At 34.8% G+C, this 16,502-nt stretch overlaps 1 protein-coding gene across 3 annotated transcripts in view; it reads right to left on the reverse strand.

Annotated features, from left to right (window-relative positions):
- TRAPPC8 (trafficking protein particle complex subunit 8) overlaps positions 1 to 16,502 on the reverse strand; it is an 83,964-nt gene that overhangs the window by 12,004 nt on the left and 55,458 nt on the right. For all 3 annotated transcript variants that reach the window (XM_007093056.2, XM_007093055.2, XM_042962981.1), the window contains 7 exons: positions 13,750 to 14,192; positions 9,603 to 9,750; positions 8,173 to 8,269; positions 6,935 to 7,003; positions 6,788 to 6,846; positions 4,431 to 4,604; positions 1,512 to 1,613 (listed from right to left, as the gene is read on the reverse strand). In XM_007093056.2, coding sequence (XP_007093118.2) covers positions 1,512 to 1,613; positions 4,431 to 4,604; positions 6,788 to 6,846; positions 6,935 to 7,003; positions 8,173 to 8,269; positions 9,603 to 9,750; positions 13,750 to 14,192 — 1,092 coding nt within the window. The remainder of the gene's footprint in view (positions 1 to 1,511; positions 1,614 to 4,430; positions 4,605 to 6,787; positions 6,847 to 6,934; positions 7,004 to 8,172; positions 8,270 to 9,602; positions 9,751 to 13,749; positions 14,193 to 16,502) is intronic.

The following is a 16,502-nucleotide window of genomic DNA, read 5'->3' on the forward strand; positions in this document are numbered from 1 at the left end:
ACTGTAGAGAAATAAGGTGGACCTTATCAGTGTGACCCATCACTGATAATGAAACAAATTAATATCAAGAGCTTTCTGATGTAATTCACTGGCAGGGACATAACATCACTTCTGTAGTATCCCTGCCAAAAATGTATAACCTTAATCTAGTCCTGAGGAAACAAGAAAAAACCAAAGAGGTATTATTTTACATTAAAATAACTTGCCCATGCTCTTCAAAGATATCATATGACACAGGACAAATGAAGGCTCAGAAACTGTCCCAAATTAAAGGAGACTAGAGAAACAGGACAAGTAAATGCAATGTATGATCTTGGACTGGATCCTGGTAAGAAAACACAAACTGTTACAAGGATAAAATGGAGAACTCTGATGGCATTTGAATATGGACTATACAGGAGTACTGCATCAATGTGAAACTTCGTGAATTTAATAATGGTTTTTGTGATTATTTGAGAGATTATTCTTTTTTTTTTTTTTATGATTTGGGAGAGGATTTTTTTTTTAAATGTTTATTTTTGAGAGACAGAGAGAGACAGAGTGCAAGCAGGGGAGGGCAGAGAGAGAAGGAGACACAGAATCCGAAGCAGGCTCCAGCCTCTGAGCTGTCGGCACAGAGCCTGATGCGGGGCTCAAACCCACCATCCGATCCGTGAGATCATGACCTGAGCTGAAGTCGGACACTTAACTGACTGAGTCACCCAGGCACCCCTATTTAAGAGATTATTCTTATTCATTGCAATACTCAATGAAGTAAATAGGGGCAGAGGAGAAGGATGTCTGCAAATTTACTTGAGAGTAATTACTTAAGAATAATTAAGAAAAAAATCAATGTGTACATAAACAGAGGAAGAATGATAAAGCAAAGAAGGTAAAATGCTAACCACTGGTGAACCTTGGTAAAAGGTGTAAGAGAGTCACTCTTTACACAATTCTTGCAGCTTTTCTACAAGTTTGAAAATTGTTTCAAAATAAGTTTTCAAAAATAATGTAAGAAAGCTTGAAATTAAGATTCATTATTTAGAAATGCAATACAAAGTCATGGTTCAAATTACTGGAAATTTTGTTCATATATACGAGAACTTTTTGGTAAGATGAAATAGTATTTTATGAGAAATGAGAAAAAATATTAAATACTATTCCCAGCTGCTGCACAACTCCAGGGGCCATCTTTACATTTCACGATATGCCTCCTCTGGAGTTCTGCAGTGGCAAGGGCATGTTTTCCTTCCTCTCAAGCAAATCAATTCTTTTTGTAACTATGAATTCTAGATTCAATACAGAATATTAGGAAACCTCAAGATCACAAGTGTATCTAATACTCTTACAAGATGCTAATGAATTTTATTTATGTTCATTTCTCATTCTAATTAGTCGTCTGCCACCAACCCCCCACTCAAATCTCAATATAAAAGCCTGCATATACCAGCAGATCCCTTTAAAAACCCAAAAACCAACCAAACAAAAAACCCCAAGTTCACAAGAAGACCCAAAGCAAACATTACTATTACCTGTTTCTGAGGACATGAAAATGCTTCTTTTCCTATAGTGTGAAGAATAACATGATGCTGACCTTCCAAAATTAGTTGCTTACTATCTTCCACTACATAAGCCTAAGACATACAAAGCACAAAAATGTTACCTTGCTTGGCAATACCTCAAAAGTAATGAATGCAATTATTTGATGGAAGGTAGAAATATCATGGCTGTTTATCAATTATCAACACGATGGCTATGTCAGCATTTCTACTTTTATTTACTCATTCAATCAATAAAGAATCTGTCAAAATCTGTTTGCCTCAGTATAATACAGTTGGGCCTGGATATTTGAAGGATACATCTTAAAATCTTTCTTCAGTTTTCTCTAGAGCTCTTAAGAAACTAGTGCTATAACACAAGTCTTTTTGTGATTGAACTACCAAAATACAGGCAAAACGTACATGCTTCTGAAATGCCACAGGGTTTATCACCTAGAAGAACATAATCGTGAAAACAATCATAAATCTTATAAGTGGAAATGTCACACCCTTGGAGATATCTTAAACATAAGTACATATACTTAAAAAAAAAAAAAAGGCCAATTTCATCTATATCAAAACACTGGTTCCAGCATATAACTCATCTCCCTCTTGAACCGCTTCTGTCCCAGAGAAAATATAATACGTAAATGGCTCTGATATGCTGTTATTGCCACATTATGCAAATACAAAGGTTTAAAAATTTTTTAACAAGCCCAATTTTTTTACTATTAGATTCAACAGACACAAAATTTCTCAGCCAAAATGCTATAGAAGTTTCTAAATGTTTATGTTCAATTTTTGTACTCATTTTATCATGACCAGTGACAGCATGTCATCTGCAGACCAACTTGGGAGTAGTGCACTAAGGCATTGGACAGCCCAGGACCTGCTCGTGTGAACCAATACATAACCCAAAATGCTGGACTTAAACACCTGACGGGGTGGACCTTTGAGAGGTTGAATACAAGGTTCTGAGACATGTCACGTTTTTTCCAATGGTCTCATGGGATCGAACAAAAATCACCCCTAGCCATGTCTAATTCTATAAATAACATTCTCCTTTCTGCACAAAGGCTTCGCTTTTTAAAACAAACATTTATACTTGGTTAAAACTGCTGAGTTGTTCTGTGCCTCTTTTCCAATTATTTTTCACAAAGATGATGTCTGAGCTCGGTTTTTCTCCTGAATTATATTTTATTAAAAGAGTCCTAGGCATCCTGTGTTTCCTCCTCCACAGCTTAAATGACTTTTCAAATTTCATTTCATTCAGTGTGTCATTTCTGCATTATCTAGAGACCTCACTAAAGGAACTCTACCACTTTCTCAAATGAGTATGTGATAAACACAAATACGAGCCACTACCAACTTCATATCCCATTCTTCATTCTATTCCAATTTCCATTTTCTAGCCACGGAGCATCACAATCTTAGTTTTCTTCTTCATGTGATCAGCAGTACTACTAGTAGTGGGATTTTATTCCGGGCTGTTTTTTAAAAGGTAACACTTTCACCCCCAGCCAAAGTTACTGTGGACTTAACAATGAATACAGAGTACAGATTACTCAAAATCTTGTCTCAGTAATATTACAAAGTGTTACACGGCAGGAATCTGTGGAGTGACAGCCACATACGCCACGGTTATAGTATATATTTAATGACTGGTTGGTTTACATTAAGAGGAAAATACTGCTAAGCCTGAAAATAGAATCCTCTTGATTCTAAGCCCCAAGAACATCTGATTTCAAGCTAAAAATGTGTAACTGACCTTTTAAATATTAAACATCTATAGTCAACAAAAGTACCAATTTGTTTAAGCAGTTTTATTAAAACTCATGCAAAAAAATAAAAAACTCATGCCAGCTTAGTTTCAAGAAAGTTTATTTAAAAATGTGTGATTTAGTAAAAATAATAGTCTAGAATATCTGAACCAATTTAAAAATACATATATTGATCATCTACTATGAAAATACCTCTATGTGAGAGAGCTCTTGTATCAGACAACACAAAATGAAACCTTTCCACACAGTGCAGGTGAATATCCTTAGGCAAGATCCTTAATTTCACTGTAGAATTGTTTTTTAAAAAGTAATATATAATTGTATCATATATTCTATGTAATGTATACAATTTATATGCAATTATAAATTTCTAAGATACAGAGGGTACACTGTGCGAAACAAGCCTGCTCTGTATAACAGGTAACTCTAAGGAAGACTAATGCCTAAGCAATCTCATTTTGCTCTGTCGTGTGTGGATCTTATTTGGATATGATTTTTAAAAAATTAAAATATTTTAAAATAATCTGGAAAAACAAAAACAGACCAACAAATAGATCATAATTAAGAAGTACTGTTAATTTGGTTGGATGAGATAACAATATTTTGGAGATGTTAAAGAAAGTCTTCATCTGCTAGAATACAGAGCATTTACACGTAAAATATTATGTCACTAAAAAAAAATACTATAGCAAATAATAAAGGAAAGTAAAAATAAAAGAAAACAAAGGAGAGGGGCTAATGGAATAGATGAAAGATGAATAGCAACAAATTAGTGACTGTGGAGTCTGAGTAATGGGTACCTGAAGGTTCACAGTGCTATTTTTTTCCATTTTCAGTTTCTGAAAATGCCAATAATAAAGAATTTAATAATAACAGTTGTTTTCATGGAGGTTAACAAATCTAATATTCTCAGTACCACTTAGAAGTAACAATAACAAAGAAGAAAGCTATCTAATTTGAATTAAGTAAAAAAGTCATTATAGAACTATTAAATAAAATTATAAAACAACTTTAATATTGAAACTGAAAAACTTAAGCAGAAAAAATGCAAATACCAGCTTACATTTGTTCTTTAGCTTGAGGCTCAAGTATCCGTAAGCAAGGCTTGCTGAAATAATTTAGTAACACATACCTTCCATAATACGACAATATTCAAATCCACCTCACTGCACTTCTGAATCAATCTCACAGCATCCTCTAATGACTGTTTTTCAGTATGCACGGACGGCTGGGCTTGTGGTTTCTTTAATTCAGAAGATAAGCTTCGATAAAAGAAGTCTGCACATGGACTTGCTGAACTGATTATCTGTCAAAAGAAAATCACTTATCTACATAAATGTTTTCAATTAAATGCACCCTACCAAAATTTATATTTCTCTATATATTTCTGTATAACCAAAATGCTTATTAAAAAATTTCTGGTCAAGTATCCAGGGAAGATGATGGGTAGCTCTAAGAAAATGAATAAAAAATAAATTATTGAAAAGTAATATTTTTTGTGCTATTAAAATAACAGAAATAGTTCTCATTCGAATACTTAGAATACTAGACAACATCTAGTGAAACAGAATGCAAACTGAGTAATTGGTCTTAATGTGGCTCTTCTACTTGAAGGAAGAGAACATGAGAAAAGAATTTTTTAAAAACTTCTTAATGGAATCAGAAGTACAGGATTTCCTTTAATGGGATATTATTTTCACAGTAAACTGTCTACACTTAGGATTCCCTTCATTATAGGCTATATTATATAGATGCTAAGTTTCAAGTTAATTATTAAATATTAATAAATACACACATTTTCCCTTTAAGAATAAACTATTTTCTGGTAAGCAACTGTCCCCATAGTTTTCTCATTAATCTGTAGTGCTTGGGGAGTTCTATTTACTCAACCAGATTCATCAAAAGGGAAAATGTCCTTTTTTGTTTTTACTTTCTTCAGTACTCCTATACAAAATTATTTGCTAATAAATACAATAAAAATTATACACTTAATACGATTTAAGGGTCTTGATTATGTCTCTAGGGATTTTAAATTTAAAAAAGAAGTGAAAAGGACAAACAACTGAAATCATGAAACCTAAATTCAGTCATTCAGGAGGCATGGCATTGCTAAAAGTATACTTGTTTTGGAATTACTGGGCTTTTGGTACTCTGAGATATTTCTAAATAACTGCTTCTTCAAATAGTCAAAAGATAGCCACAAAGAGTGAGTCAGATGAAGGCCAACGATAAGAGAAATACAAAAGCATAAGAATGTCTGGAATTATCAAATCAAAAAACACAAAGAAGAAACAATAACACAAACAGTAACATTGTTAACAGTACCAGGGCATGCCTACGTGGAAGTTTACACCCTTGGTCCAGCATTTCTCAAAGCAAATCACCACATCGCCTCGTCAGATTATATGCAGAGCTGGTTGAAAATGCACATTCCTGGGGTTAAGCTTCCAACTCTCTGATTTCAGCTTGGGTCATGATCTCACAGTTTGTGAGTTCTAGCCCCACATCGGACTCTGTGCTGACAGTGTGGAACCTGCTTAGGATTCTCTCTCTCTCCCTCTCTGTGTCTCTCACGTTGTCCCTGTCTCTGTGTCTCTCTCAAAATAAATAAATAGGAAGGGAGGGAGGGAGGGAGGGAAGGAAAAAATGCATATTCCCAAACAAATGCATACTCCCAAACTCCCCCCAAGACATAACAAATCAAAGTTTTGGAGGCGGGAAAGCAAAATTTTCATTTTTACAAAATTCTCAGATCAAAAAGCGGGTCTGAAAAAAAAAAAAAAGAGACTAATAACCTTAACATCATCTAGGAGCTTACAGTAATTTAGTATACATATTTTTTATTAAGTAAACTATGCCCCATGCAGGGCATGAATTCACAACCCCCAAATCAAGAGTCACATATTCTACCAAATGTGCCAACCAGATGCTCCAGCTTATAGCAATTTAGAATCTCAGGTCCCACCCTAGTCCTACTGAAATAGAATTTGCATTTAACAAGAGCCCCACATGTTGTGAAAGTTTGAAAACCTACTCTAAGTGATTCTTACAAATAATTAACTTGAAATACCACTGTTTTGGAAAATACATTTAAAACTACAAAAGAGCTTGTTATTTTGGTCTCAGAACCATATGATACACCAAAATCCAGAGAATTATCATCTTTATGTTCCACTGTAACCACTTTCCCTAATAAATTGGTTCCCTTGTATAATCTGGCTTCTTTCTTTAATACCAAGGTTTATACTTTTTTCCTGTGATACCCTCAAAAGAAAGTTAGTTTTGAATAACTAACTAAAATGGCATAATCCACATAGTATTTCTGGTCTGTTTTAGAGCATGAAGGGAAGCAGCAAAACCCAACAATATTGACATATTCACCCACTAAAGATTTTGAGGATTACTAAAGCAATAGTTTTGCCAAAATAGATATTCAAGAACTGTGACTTTGATCCAGAAGATCAAATGCTATTGTGCTTACTTTCATACCTGTTCATTTCCAAAGATGATATCTGCAAAGGTGTATTTTTCTGAGGACTGTGTGGCAACTAAAAAACAGGGGAAAACAAACTAATCATATCGTTGGAATGAAATATAAAATACCATTAAGAAAGTCTGAAAATAAAATGAATTTACCTTCTTTTTCCTTACATCGTATTGCCTTAAAACAAAATTTTCCCTTCTCCCTGCTGGCAAGTTTGGCATCTAGAAAGAAAAGAAAGAAAAAATTTCAAAGATCTTTCTCAGCTTCTGACATGGTAAAACCTAATTTATTCTTCAGACTTCCTTAACAATACTGGAAAATAATTCATAATTATAAATAATGTTTAATGAAAAACATCTTTGTTTTCATCTCAATAAAGCAAATTTCACTCAGCCCATAAAAAGGATGAAATTCAATTTTCTTGAAATACATGGTCACACATGTGCTTGTGTGTGTGTGTGTGTGTGTGTGTGTGTGAATAAATAATACTCATTTTATATTTATATTTATATGTGTGTGTGTGTGTGTGTGTGTGTGTGTGTGTGTGTGTCAAATTACAGATAAAAGTTTAAAAGATCCGAACCTGGGAACCAGGGAGCCCACAACCAGGGAGCCCACTATTTTTTAGTGACTAAAAAATAGTCTGTTATAATTTACATTAAAGCTACACTGAATTTCTCCCTATTAAACACAACTTTGCAATTAACTGCCCTGCTCTCAGTATACAGATTTTCCTATGTTTTGAATTAATTCCTTTGTACAAATTCCAAAAATAAGGATTACTGAAAGGCTAAGTATGAGTTTAAATATTTTTATAGCTTCTGAAATAATACTGTACAATTTTTCTCCAGAAAGAGCAAATATTTTGTCGGCTTCCCTCCACTCTTAAAAGCACTGGCATTCTCATATTACTACCAGGATAACTGACAGAAATATTCTGGAAAACAATCTGTCAATATATATCACAAGTATGTATATTCTTTTAAGTGTATATGGGTATAAAGTCAGTCACTACAGAGGTATGGTTATACACAGAAAAAACAGCCTACCAATGGCAAAGGACACAAAAAGAACCTTCCACATTCTAGTCTATATGTTTCTGTACTGTTTGAAATTTTGAAAGTGATCATCTACTCAGGCACTGATTTTCCAATTGAATAAAGAAAATGCAAATAGAAATATGTGGAAGGGAATAAAAAGATGGGAAAGAACGGATTAAGATAGGTAATCTGATTCAGTCACTTGCACTAATGAAAACACAACTTAATGCTTAAAAAACTTAATTATAAAAAAGGTACCAACAATCTTCTGATATTATAGTACTATTCTGAAAAATATCAAGCAATGAAGATTTGAAAATTTACTATGAAAAGGAAAATAAAGCACAAACCTTTGTTTTCAGAGAGATTTACAGATTTCTGGAATTTCCAGTGTTTGCTACTACTCGATACTTGTACTATATGGAATTCCTTAACACCTGCTTCACTCTATCAAAAAGAAATAAAAGAGTCATTTAAGATTTAGGGGCATGAACTTAGAATATTCTAATGTAAATAATATTCTGACTCTTCTACCAAAGTAAGTATTAATTAACATAAGATTAAATTTTTATTTTGAAATAAATAATATACATTTCGGAATGCTTACGTTATTTAAATCCCTCCTTAAACTTAGAGAAGTCAACATTTTATATGAGAACTGTATTTAACTATGATGTACTCCCACTGGAGTATTCAGTCATTAGAACCTATCATAATGAGTTACTGATAGTATTTAATCAAACAGTATTTGTTGTCAATTTTGAATCAAAACTGTAGCATTTTTTTTATTCCTTCTCATCTTTCTGAGATATCTCATTGTCATTAAGGCAGAAATAAACAAAAATTGAACAAATCAGAATCTCCATACACAGCCAATGTACATAAAGTTAATCTGTACACAATTTTTTATTTACCTGGAAAAGAGCTAATTTGAAATTATTACAATTTTCTTACTTTTACAAATGTTATTTTCTTTAAAGATCACCAAAGTATTAAGCACATAAATCCTAAATATCCTAAAAGGCAACCTTACAAATTTATGAAGCTAAAAAAAAGGACATTACAGAATTCATTACAGAATAAGCAACACTTCATGTAAGTATCTGAACTGAATCAATCTGATGCTAAGATGCTATCTTATTATTATTAAGTAGGCTTCACGCCCAGAGTGGAGTGCAATGCAGGGCTCGAACTCACAACCCTGAGACCAAGACCTGAGCTGAGATCAATGGTCAGATGCCTTACCAACTGAGCCCCCCAGGTGCCCCACTAAGATGTTATTTTAATAATGAGATCACATTTCCTTCTTTAATACTCATTTTTATATATTTAGAGTATATAAATAAACAGGAATGATAAAATGTTTGAAATGCTTTATATAAGGAAAATGGTACTCTCAGAAATATGTAAGTGACAATTATCAAGTTAATAATACTGAATGGGAAATCCTAATACAGAACTTTGTAAATTTAATTACATCAACAGATTCTGAATGGTGAGACTAGAAAGCACTCTATCAGATCTCTTTTGGGTTTAATTACTCACGTATAGGGCTACCCTTTCATATGATATGTACCATATTAATGCCACCAGGTCATTTTATTTGAAGAGACTTAAAATCACAAAGCTGATAGAAAATTAAGATGTTTTCACACTGTTGTATATGAATATTCCTAAATTCCTAGCTTATGCTATCTTGTGAAAAAAGAATCCTTTACTAAAAACAAAGGAAACACTTCCACTATAATTAAAAATAAAATTTAGTTTTAAACCAACTTACAGTATTGGTATTTTCCACATCCACAAAGACTAACATATTGCCCCCTCTGCCCTCCTCATCTTCAAGAGAATTACTTCTGCAGACAGTGGCCCGTACATTCAAAGATCGGCTGGTACAAATGACTGCAGTGTGTCTTAATATTCTGTGACTAAAGAAATAAAAAATAGCAAGTTTAATGTAAGAACCTCTCCATGTGTTATGATTCTCTAATTCCAAATAAAGCTTTTAAAACCTAATTGCTCTCAGGACCATTTATACTCAGAAAACAAAACAAAAACAGAATAATAAAGTAAAATTATGTAGTGTAACTTCAGTTCAATTCTTCTCAGTTCAGAAGGAAACTAATAGTCACCTTGACTCTAGGCATGTCTGCTTACCAAACTCATCAGTCTAGCACAGGAAAATAATTTTCATGCAGCAATGTCCTAATTATGCTTCTTCTCTGACAGTGGTTCCAAAGTAACTGATCCCCTATCAAGTAAACTTCAAACTTTAACTTGGCATTTAAAGCCCTCCACAATACAGCTATTTACATTTCCATGTTAATTCCCCTTTACTTTTTTTTTAACATTACCTCCTAAATTTTTTTTAAATGTTTTCACATTTACTTTTTTTTTTTTTTTAATTTTTTTTTTCAACATTTATTTATTTTTGAGACAGAGAGAGACAGAGCATGAACAGGGGAGGGGCAGAGAGAGAGGGAGACACAGAATCTGAAACAGGCTCCAGGCTCTGAGCTGTCAGCACAGAGCCCAATGCGGGGCTCGAACTCACGGACTGTGAGATCATGACCTGAGCCAAAGTCAGACGCTTAACCGACCAAGCCACCCAGGCGCCCCCACATTTACTTATTTTTGAGAGACAGAGAGAGACAGAGTGTGAGTGGGGGAGGGGCAGAGAGAGAGGGAGACACAGAATCCAAAGCAGGATCCAGGTTCTGAGCTGTTAGCACATAGCCCAACGCGGGGTTAGAACTCACGAACTGTGAGATCATGGCCTGAGCCGAAGTCAGACGCTTAACTGACTGAGCCACCCAGGCACCCCATAATTTTTTTTTTTTTAAGTGCAATTGAAATACAATATCCTATTAGTTTCAGGGATAAATCATAGTGATTCAGTATTTTTATATATTATGAAATGATCCCTTTCATAAATCTAGTGACCACCTATCATACAAAGCTATTGTAATATTACTGACTATATTCCCTACACTGTACATTGCATCCTCATGACTTCTTTTATAATTGAAAATTTGTACCTCTTAATCCCCTTCACCTATTTCGCCTACTCCACCAACTCCTCCCTACTCTGGTAACCAACAGCTTCTTTCTTCTATGAGTCTGTTTCTGTTTTTTTGGGATTCCACATATAGGTGAAATAATGTGGTCTTATTTTACATAGCATAATACCCATCCAGGTCTCCACCCATGTAATCACAAATGGCAAGATTCATTCCTTTTTATGGCTGAGTAACGTTCCTCTGAGTGTGTTTGTGTACACATGCGCATTGCACATCTTCTTTATCCTTATCAACAGGACACCTAGGTTGCCTCCACAACTTGGCTAATATTATAAATAATACAGCAGTGAACAAAGGAATGTATGTATCTCTTTGGATTGGTGATTTTGTTTTCTCCAGATGAATACCAGAATTGAAATTGCTTTATATGGTAGTTCCATTTTAATTTTTTGAGAAACTTCCATACTGTTTTTCTAAGTGGCTGTACCAATTCACATATCCACTAACAGTGTATATGTGGGTTCCTTTTTCTTCACATCCTCACCAATATATATTACTTTGTGTCTTTGATAACAGCCAATCTGACAAGTGTGAAGTAATATCTCATTGTGGTTTTGATGTGCATTTCCTTGATTAGTGATGCTGAGCATCTTCTCTTGTGCCTGTTGGCCATCGGTAGGTCTTCGGAAAAATGTCTACTTAGATCCCCTGCCCATTTTTAAATTGGGATTTTTTTTATTTTTAAAATTTTTTTTAAAGTTTATTTATTTTGAGTAAGTGGGGAAGGGGCAGAGAGAAAGGGAGAGAGAATCCCAAGCGGGCTCTGTACCATCAGTGAGGAGCCCAACGTGGGGCTCGAACTCACAAACTGCAAATTCATGACCTGAGCCAAAACCAAGAGTTGACACTTAACCGACTGAGCCAACCAGGCGCCCCTAAATTGGGGTGTTCTTAATATTAATTGTGTAAGTTATTTATATTTTTGGATATTAACCCCTTGTTGGGTACATGATCTGCAAATACTTTGTCCCATTCAGTAGGATGCCTTTTTGTTTTGCTGATGGTTTCTTTGTGCAAAAGCTTTCAAGTTTGATGTGATCCATTTGTATTCACTTTTGCTGCCCTTGCCTGAAAACACTGGTCCAAAAGAATATTGCTAAGATCAGTGTCAAAGAGCTCACTGCCTATGTTTTCTTCTAGGAGTTTTATGGTTTAAAATCTTGCATTCTAGCCTTTACTCCGTTGTGAATTATCTTTGTTTATGGTGTAAGGTAATGGTCCAGGTTCATTCTTTTATATGCAGTTGTCCCATTTTCCCAACGTCATTTATTGAAGAAACTATCTTCTCCATTGTATATTCTTGCCTCCCTGGTCAAGATTAATTGACCACATATGCATGCATTTATTTCTGGGTTTTCTATTGTGTTCCACTGATGTGTGTCTATTTTCGTCCCAGTATCATACTGTATTGATTACTATAGCTTTGTAGTATAGTTTGAAATCAGGTAGCATGACAGTTCCAGCTTTATTCTTCTTTCTCCAGAATGCTTTGGCTATTTGGGGTCTTTTGTGGTTCAACACAAATTTTAGGATTCTTTGTTCTCATTCTGTAAAAAATGCCAATCGTATTCTGATGGGGCTTGAACTGAATCTGTCGATTGCTTTGGGAAGTATGAACATATTAACAATATTAATTCTTCCAATCCATGAACACAGTGTATCTTTCCATTTATTTATGTCATCTTCAATTTCTTTCATCAATGTCTTAACAGTTTTCAGAGTACAGGTCTTTTATCTCCTTGGTTAAATTTATTCCTAGGTATTTTATTCTGTTTTACGCAATTGTAAATAGGACTGGTTTCTTAACTTCTTTTTCTGATAGTTCATTATTAGCATCTAGAAATGCAATCAATCTCTGTATGTTAATTTTGGATCCTACGACTTTACTGAATTCATTACTTCTAACAATTTTCCCTTCTTTTACACATATTTTACACTGCGACCAAACTAACTATATTCAGTTTATATTTTCTAATTTGCAAATCTTCATTCATATATACAGCCACTCCCTGGAACACCCACTACTCTCTTGCCTATCCCCCTTGATATCCAAATTTTGAAATCTTTACTTTCCTTGGAAGGTCATTTCACCACTACTATATTCTACAAAGCCTTCTCTGACTGCCTTGGCCAGAGTATGCTCTATTGTACTCTGAAGGAGAATATTATTGAGTATCTAATATGTCCCCGTTATAAATACTGTATCACTTTGTCCTCAGAAGTCTTAGATATTTTAGATATTCCATTAATAAATGGAGTAATACAATTATTCCTAGTTAATTTTATAAAAATGACAGCAGCATTATCACAAATAAAATAACCTGTTGTTTAATGATTTATAGGCCACAGACCCTTGTGAGTGCCAAGGTAAATTTCTTCAGTGACCCTTATTATAACACCACTCTAATCATCTGTTCTGCAAATATATATCTTCCCCCCATACATTCCCAGGAGTCAGGAGAGGGCACAGGGAAAAGGAAAGGTAAAACAAAGTAATTTTCTTGAAACAGGATGACTATCGACAGGTTGTTTTCACATACAAATGGTACCTGTGAACTTCATTATTATGTGGTAACTTTGGCCCTGGTACTTGGTCGAATCAGAGAATCATGAAGTTAACAGACAGAAGCCACTAAGAAGATTATAGTAGCCTAATTTTTTTTCACTTTTGGCTACTTAGAACTTAGATTAGGGACAAACTCAATTATAAACATCATGCATAATATAGAAGGGGGTAATTTTTTAAATAAACAATGACAGATGTTAACAAATATCAAAATGTTTATTTGAATTTGTGCACATACATTAAACACAGAGCTTAAATCAAGAAAGTTTTATAATACTCACCGGATCTTAGGCTGCTTTTTAACACTTTCATAGTAAAACAAAAAGTTAATTTCATGGACACCTTCTTCATCTGGCCCACGTAACCACATTGGTAGCTGGACTGAAGCTCCAGGTAGAAGAACAGTGTCAGGAAGGGGAACAGGAATCACCTCTGGCTGACTCCCTATGCCAATGCCAAAGTCTACAGAGGAAGCCGATGATATGAGTGCTGTACACACAGCGGTAGAGTCTGTCGCAACAGTCTTGTAAGCACTACAGTTCTCAGAAGCTGAAGGACTTAGTGGTGTTAGAACAGCTGTGTTACCACCAAAAGTAAAGAACTCTGGACGTTTAGAAACAACCTTCAATCCAGTAAGAGGACTTTTGCTGACATTGACAAACTCTACATATGCTTTTCGGATTTCTCCACAGAGGAGCCCTGTAGGGAAATGTATAAAGAATACCTGCATTGGAGGGAAAAAATATTATTTTATTGTCTGTTAAAAATTCCGAACCTCTAATGAATAATAAGTTAAGATGTTATATTTCTTTATAAAGAGAATTTCATTAATTCTCTTTGATATCTCCCTGAATATGTGGCAATTAACAATACCATTTTAGAAAATGTTATTCAACAGCAGATGTCAGAGGTATGAATTAAAGACAAAACATCAGTGACAAGTGAGTATCAGCAAAACTCTGACGACTGTGTAGACTATGGGTAAGAGAAGTTATAAGAAATTTAACATGACTATGTGAATTAAATAATTGTCAGTTGAAAAGCCCTTATCAATGTCAACTTGAAAAGTAGCTCAACTATTTATTTACACATCAAGATGAAAAGATACCCCATAAGTCTTAAATGGGAGGAATGTACAGATCCATGATTCCATATCCATAATTTTAAAACCAAAAAGCTCCAAATGACCTCAAACGTTTAGTAACTCACATGGGAACAAAACCCGATCTAACAGAGGCTTTTTATACCCTTTCCCATTTAGTGTGATAGTCCCATGGTTCAGTCACACAATATTAATTTGCTTGATTTCCAGATGCTACCACAAACCCAACAGGGGTTACATAACACTTTATATAAAAAACCACACACACACACACACACACACACACACACACACAATTTCTAAAAATTAAAGGAGAAACAGATTTCCAACACACATCTGGCCTCAGGATTTCAGATAAGGGAATGTGAACCTGTATTACAGAGGTAGAAATATGGGCTATCAACCATCTAGTAAGTTATCTGCATTTCCCCTTAAGTCAGGCGCCTGGGTGGCTGGGCATTTGACTCTTGCTTTCTCCTCAGGTCATGGTATCATGGTTTGTTAGTTTGAGCCCCATATCAGGCTCTGTACTGGCAGTGCAGAGCCTGCTTGGGATTCTCTCTCCCCCTCTCTCTACCCGTCCTCCGTGCATATGCGCACTCTCTCTCAAAATAGATAAAGTTAAATAAAATTTAAGAAAATAAATAAAAGATCCTTAAGTGTAAATATCAGAGGTACACTGAAAGTATCCAAGAAAAGAGGAACATAAAGGTAAAAGTGTAAGAAAAAATGTTCTAGTGAAGTTATGACTAGTAGTCCCAGAGGAGTTATAAAAATCCAGTGGAAAAACCTGTTTCTTAATCTAAGTTTGAAAGGAATTTCACTATGGCCATAGTCTTAAGGAAAGCAGATAAATTCTGTGGATGTCAGAAGCTTTAAAAGTGGGTATGAAAATGGGGTGCGTGGATGGCTCAGTTGGTTAATTAAGTGTTCAACTTCAGCTCAGGTCATGATCTCACAGTTCACGAGTTTGAGCCCCACAGTGGGCTCTGTGCTGACAGCTCGAGCCTGGAGCCTGCTCCAGATTCTATGTCTCCCTCTCTCTCTGCCCCTCCCCTGCTCATGCATGTTCTCTCTCTTTCTCTCTCTCAAAATAAACAAACATTTAAAAAAATTTAAAGAAAAGAAAAGGCCTCTGACCTAAATCCTCCCCCCACCCAAGGTAAGAGGATGGCAAGACAGTGAATAAATGTACATTTGTGTATTTTCTTAAGGCAAAATATTTATGATATGGATCTATTGTGGGGTTTTTTTGTTATTCACTACAAGCTTTTTTGTTTAATCAACCAAACACCAGTTGTTACTATGTAGAATAAGAGGTCCTCTACATATTCTACCTTCTGCAAGGAAAATTACATCTATAACAATAAAGTTTTTTTTTAAACCACCATGGTATGCAAGAAGAAAACTTAAATACAGAATGAGCAATATCAAAAACAAAATAATTTTAAAGACTACTCAGTTTAACATTTAAAATTAAACATCATCTGGTTCAATTTTCCTCATTTCATAAGAGAAGAAACTGTCCAAGTTCAGATAATTAGAGATGGAGCTTAGAAAAAAGTCTAAAAGAAAGGCTCTATACGTAATAATCTATCATCTGAGAAGTACCGCACTTAAAAACCATTTGTACTTTTACCAATCTTAGTAACAAAGAACATCTTAATCATCAGATACAATGAAAAGTATAAGCTGGGTGGCTCAGTCAGTTAAGCATCCAACTCTTGATCTTGGTTAAGGTCGTGATCTCATGGTTCAGTTCCTGAGATCAAGCCCTGAGTCAGGCTCTGCACTAACAGTGCAGGGCCTGCTTGGGATTCATTCTCTCTCCCTCTCTCTCTCCTCTCTCTCATTCTCTCTGCCCCTCTCCTACTCATGCTCTCTCACACTCTCAAAATAAATAAATAAGCTTAAAACAAAAAAGGGGTAAGC

This window comes from Panthera tigris, chromosome D3, assembly GCF_018350195.1.
Source record: "Panthera tigris isolate Pti1 chromosome D3, P.tigris_Pti1_mat1.1, whole genome shotgun sequence".
Lineage (NCBI taxonomy): Eukaryota > Metazoa > Chordata > Mammalia > Carnivora > Felidae > Panthera > Panthera tigris.